This window comes from Lagenorhynchus albirostris, chromosome 2 (assembly GCF_949774975.1).
Source record: "Lagenorhynchus albirostris chromosome 2, mLagAlb1.1, whole genome shotgun sequence".
In the NCBI taxonomy this organism is placed as follows: domain Eukaryota; kingdom Metazoa; phylum Chordata; class Mammalia; order Artiodactyla; family Delphinidae; genus Lagenorhynchus; species Lagenorhynchus albirostris.
The window spans coordinates 160,789,092-160,795,091 of NC_083096.1; the positions used below are offsets into that span (position 1 = coordinate 160,789,092).

At 56.1% G+C, this 6,000-nt stretch overlaps 1 protein-coding gene across 1 annotated transcript in view; it reads left to right on the top strand.

Moving 5' to 3' along the window:
* BSDC1 (BSD domain containing 1) overlaps positions 1-5,398 on the top strand; it is a 38,048-nt gene extending 32,650 nt beyond the window's left edge. The window contains exon 12 of the mRNA XM_060140692.1: positions 5,223-5,398. Within this exon, the coding sequence (XP_059996675.1) occupies positions 5,223-5,267 (45 nt within the window). The 3' untranslated portion in view covers positions 5,268-5,398. The remainder of the gene's footprint in view (positions 1-5,222) is intronic.
* Positions 5,399-6,000: the final 602 nt, after the last annotated feature.

Sequence of the window (6,000 nt, forward strand, 5' to 3'; positions counted from 1 at the left end):
TGAAAAGGGAGGGACAGGGAAGAGTCTAGAACCAAGCCCAGATTTCCAGTTCAGGCAACCGAGAAAACGGCCAAGCTGGGGAACATGGGAGGAAGGGCCGGTGTGGGGCATGTTTGCTGTGAGGTGAAACATCCAGGCGGACGGGGCCAGGAGATAGGTGTTGGGCAGGGAGGAGAGGCTTGGGCTGAAAGAGAGAAGTGAGTCTCTGACACAGGCAGACACCAAAGGCATGGGAACCCATGAGATCCCCTGGGACAGACTGTAGAAGGCCCAAGAACACCCATGATTAGGCAGTGAGTGAAGGATGAGAAATTTGCCATGTGGCGGCAACCACATGGTTGCAAATAAATAGCAAAGAAATCAAGAGTCCACAGTGTCCAGAAAAACAAGGGCACAAAAGTGTTTCAAATAGGAGTGAGTGTTTGTGTCAAAGTCAGCCACTGCTAAGGGGTCAAATCAGATAAAGACTCACGAGCATCCCTTGGATTTAGCAACAGGGAAGTCAGTGGTGACCTTAACGAGCTGCCCCTGTGGAATGGTGGGGGAGGAAGCCAGACTGCAGGGCTTGGGTGAGGAAGTGGAAACAACGTGTGTACACAACTCTTTCAAGAATGTTGGCTGTGAAGGGGAGCTGGAGAAGGACCTGGGGTCGAAGGAGGGCTTTCTTCTTTTTCAAACATAGGAAAGACTAGAGGCTGTTTGTTTGCTGCTGGGAAGGAGCCATCAGGGAGGGAGAACTTGGAGACAGGTATAGGAGAAAGGAATGAGAGGAGGGAAATTCCCCAAGGAGGGAAAAGAGGAGGTAGAATCCCCAAATATAGCCACACAATTGGGAGTGGGGCAAGTCAGGGCCATACAGGGCTCTGGGGCTCAGAACAGCTGCCCACTGTCCCCAGCAGCCAGTGTGAGTCACTGGGGGGAAATAGCCCAAACAGGCAGTGTGGGAAAGGGAGCGGGGCCAGCGTGCTCCTCAGGATCCCCAGAGGGTGGGGGAGCAGGGCCCAGCCTGGGCTCTGAGCCCGGAACCCCATGCTCTGAGCAGGGCAAGGGCACAGAGAGGTTGTCTCACCCTTTGTAAGGATGGGCAGAGTAGTAGGAAGCCTGGGTCCTACTACTGGGTTTTCTCTGCCCCTCTCTGAACCTGTTTTCCTTTCTGCAAAAAATGTAGGCTTTTAATTTTTTTTTTTTTTTTTTGGTGGGAGGGTGGGGGGGGTGGGGCTGGGGGAGGTGTCAGGGACCCTTTCTAGATTCCTTCCAGAAATATATGTGTGTTTGAACTTTGCAAACAGTTTCAGGCCTCCTGAAGCTCCCACAAACTCAGTCCTGGCTTCCAGATAAGAACTCCTGAACTAGAGGTGGCTGAGAAGCCTTCTGCCTCTGATATCTAAGAGTGCCCCAGAGCAAGGGAAAGGCTCTTGTAAGGGCCATGAGGGCAGAGCTGGGAGGCTCTTAAGCCCGGGAGCAGTGAGGCCTTCTGAGGTGTGGTTTCTTCCTGAACACACCATCAGGGGTGTGTAAGCAGAAGCTGGAGGCCCCTGGGTGAAATAAGGAAGGGTTTATCCAAACGGCAGCTGACCTTCCTATCCTGGGCCCCCTCTTGCTGCCTCTGCCTGTCCTTGCCTTTCTGTCCCTGATCCTGGGGGAGGAGGGTCTCAGGGGATCCTCCAGCACTGGTGACCAACCCCCTCCCACTGAAGCAGCTGAAGACAGACCCCGGACTAGACCCCGCCAGAGGGGCTGGCGCTGCCCCACCCCGCTCTGCCAGCTGCCGCCTCCTGCTAAAAACAGCGGGGCCCGGGGGGACTATGGGCTTTCAGGCCTCCCCCTCCACGTCCCAGCAGGTATTAAAGAGGCCGAAGCCGGGCCAGGAGGACTGGACACTATGCTATTCACCGAGACTGCCCACTTCGCGGCGAATTTTCTTCTGTCCCGGTGAGGGGGCCCGGGAGAGGGTGTCGGCGCGATGAAGGGCCCAGGTCTGTCAGCTGGGGGGAAGGAGTCCAGATCCTTGGGAAGGCCCCGAGGGGGGCCTCTAATCCCCCTCCCCGCCCCTCCACATGGGCCAGGAGTGACCCCGACCCTCGCGCCGCCGCGTCTGACACGAGACGGCCGCCTACTCCCCGCCTCTCGTGCCTCCTGGGGTGACCGCTGCCCGTCTACCCCGCAGGCGCCCCCGGGCCACGCCCCCGCACCGCCTTGACCAGGAGTTGTGTTTCTGGGGCTGCCGGGGCCCGGCCATGCCGGCGCCCGCCGCCCACCGCAGCCTGGGCGACTACTGGCTGAGCCCGCAGCGCCGCCGCCCGCTGGGCGCCGCCTGGCGTTGGCCGGCGCGGAACCTACTGCTGCTGCCGGGTACCACCGGGCTGGCGGACTTACCCTCAGCGCGTAGGCCCAGCTGCTACGGCGCGCGCCCGCGCCTCATGTGAGCGCGCGGGGGCGGGGCGGAAGCCCTGGGAGGGAGGGGCGGTGCCTACGGCAGGGGAGGGGTCTGTGGGAAGGGGCGGATCCCCAGACGCGAGGGTCGGACAGGGGTTGGACAGGCTGGGCTTGACTGTACCTAGGAGGGGGAGGAGTGGGAGGAACTGAGTGGGAAGGGTGGGGCCTGAAGCGGCTGACCACGGAAGGGACAAGGCGAAGAGGGCGTAGACTCAGAGGGGGCGGGGAGCCTTGCCGCCGTCCTGTAGGCCCAGTTTTCCCTCCCTCCAGGTGGAAGCACCGGTGGCAGAATATTAACTACCAATATCTGGGCAAGAGGAAGACACATCTAGTTCCCCTGCGCCCGTGAGAGCCGGTGAGGGGCGGGGCCAGAAGAGGGCGCGACCTCGGAGGGGCGGGTCTAGAGGCGGGGCCTGACGGAGGTTGGGGTGGGGAAAGGGTGATACCCGGGCACGAGGTTAGTCCGCCCTGCCTTACAGGCTCGAGGACCCAGAGGGGTCGAGCCGCAGTGAGAGGCCCCGCGGGTCGGGCGTGGGTTTCTTCAGGGTTATTCAGCCCTGCCCTTCTCAAACCACCACAAACATTTTTTGGAAAATTGACATTCGACTATATTAAAATTTCTGTTTATCAAAGGACAACTAAAGGAGTAAAATAGAGTTCCAAAGAGGGCTCTTCAAACATAATGCCAACTTGGTGCCCCGCGCAGGGAGTGTGGAACCAGAATAGGTCATGCCCTTGGGCACCAACTGGGTCGGTCCCAGGACAGGAGTCACCCCAGCCCCAGGCCTGATGACCAAACTGAATGACCAAAGGGAAGCAGCCTGCTTGAAGGACACTGTCCTGTGTGTGTCTGTGTGTGCTTGATATTTTGGGGCATCTCTGAATGTTTGCATCACCTCTGAGCATGGCTCTTTTTCTCTGTGTGTCTGTCTATCCCTGGTCTCTGTGTCCATTTATTTCTTCAACAAATATTTATCAAGGGCCTATTTTAGAGGGTTGTGCCAGGTTTATACTCTGAGTCATTGAGTTCACATTGGTGAAAAGAACAGTTGAAGTCCCTGTCCTCATGGCACTTACATTCTGGTTGGGAAGACAATAAAAAAGTCAGAGATATGGGGACTTCCCTGGTGGTCCAGTAGGTAAAACTCCATGCTCCCAATGCAGGGGGCCGAGGTTCGATCCCTGGTCGGGGAACTAGATCCCACATGCATACCGCAGCTAAGAAGTCTGCATGCCGCAACTAAGAATCACGCATGCCGCAACTGGAAGATCCCGCATGCCACAATGAAGATCCTGCGTGCCACAACTAAGACCAGGCGCAGCCAAAATAAATAAATAAAAGTTTTTTAAAAAAAGAAAAAAAGAGATAAACAGTGTGCTCTGTTTGAGAAGATCGAGGTGGGCCAGGTGCTACATTATATGGAGTGGGCAAGGACTGTGTCTTGTTCACAGATCTAGAACAGTGCCTGACTCATAACTGGGGCTCACTAAAGATTGCATGAATGAATCAGTTGGCTGAGTGGTCCTGTCTGAGGAGGTAACTCTTAATCAAGGCTTGAAGGATGAGAGATGAGCCACTCCAGACCTGGGAAGAGTGTTCTGGGTGCAGGGAATAGCATGCATATGTCTCGTGGGTGGCCCTTTGCCCCTGGCTGTCTGTCCTGGAATACCCCTTTGGCTACGTCTCTGTTCCTGTCTGTTGTCTCTGTGATCTTGGGAGCCATGGGGCAGGTTTAAACGGGGCCCCTCCAGGCTCTCTGGAAGTGAGGTCACTGCTGAGCTCATTCACTCCACTGGCCCACTCTGGCCTAACCAGCCTAATCTGGACATTCCCCTGGAAGCAATCCCTCCCCTCAGCAGCCTCTGTCCCACGATCTCTGGCTCCTTCCCAGGATAGCATCCTGCAGTCTGGAAGGAAGTCCTTCGTCCTGCGTAACCACAGTCCCTGCTGGGGCAACCGCAGCCCTTTCCTCTCATTCTGCCTCATGGGCCAAGAGGAGGAGATGGGCTGGCCCTGTGGCAGCAGATCCTGCCGGGACAGAGAGCCCAGTAAAGGCCTGACAGAGTGGAGGTGACAACCCCTCTGCAGCCCCAGCGAGATGAACCTCAGAGGGAAAGAGACCATCACTCATCTTAGGAGTCTCTGCCACAGCCATTATTTCATTTAATCCTTCAATATCCCTGTTTTGTTTTTTTTGTTGTTTTTTTTTGTTTTTTTTGCGGTACGCAGGCCTCTCACTGTTGTGGCCTCTCCTGTTGCGGAGCACAGGCTCCGGACGCTCAGGCTCAGCAGCCGTGGCTCACGGGCCCAGCTGCTCCGCGACATGTGGGATCCTCCCAGACCGGGGTACGAACCCGTGTCCCCTGCATCGGCAGGTGGACTCTCAACCACTGCGCCACCAGGGAAGCCCAATATCCCATTTTTTAGATGGAAACTCAGGCAGGTCCAGTGAGGAAAACATGGCAGAACTGGGACCAGAACCCTGGTCTCTTGATGGAATAGTTATAATCCTAACAACTCATATTTATTCCACATTTACTTTCAGCCAGTTATTATGCTAACACTTCGCGGGCCTCATCACAACCCTATGAGGTGGGTACCATTGTTATTCCCATTATTCTCAGATAAGGAGACTGATCAGGGCTCAGAGCCATTAAATGACTTGCCCGAGGACACCCAGCGAGTTCACAGCAGAGCTGCACAAGAGCCCAGACAGTCTAGGGTGCTCAGCTACACAAACTGTGCCCCAGGTCCCAGAGGAGGGTCACAGATGTCTGTTTTCCAGGGACTTGGGAAGACAGGCTTCAGGTTCATCTCCTCATGGTCCTGAGGCTAACTTGTGCCAAGCCAGGATGAGCAGGAAGATGCCTGGAACACTGCACAGTCCTGTGTCCCCTCTCAGTGGATGAAGATTGTCCACCTTTGCCCTTTCCCCTGGTATCTCCATGTTTCTGCCCTTCACTGCCCGAATAAAGCAGCTTTCACTGCTCTCTGGCTCTCCCTACTTTGGGGGATGATGATCTCTGTTCTCCCCATCCACACACACTGAGTTAGACTGAACCCACAGGGCTGGGAGGGCCTCTGTAGCCACCCCTGAATGTCCCACTGCACCCATGACCACCCCCCCATGGGGTAGACTGAGTGAACCCGACTTGTTCCTCCTCCCCAGACTCTCACAGGCCATAGAAGGAGAGAGGCAGAGACATACGCCAGCTCAGTAAAGTGCCACAGAGGGTGACATTAGTTTGTTTGGGGCACAGTGACTCCTCTGGAAGATCAGGAAAGCCTTTTGGAGGGGTACCTTGAGCTGAATCTTGACAGATGGGCAGGCCCTGGGTAGACCTACAAAGGGAGTAGCAATCCAAGCAGAACTGGCAGCATGGAGAAAGGCTTGGTGATTTGCAGCCTGAAATGGTATCATCAGAGCGGTCATCCTGCTGAGAGAACCGTGAGACTGGCAGCCAGGAGGGCTCTGCCTAAGATGAAGCTAGCTGGGCCTGGAGCTTCAAAGACCTTGAAGGCCAGGCCAAGGGGGTGGACATTCTCCAAGAGGAAGTAGGGAG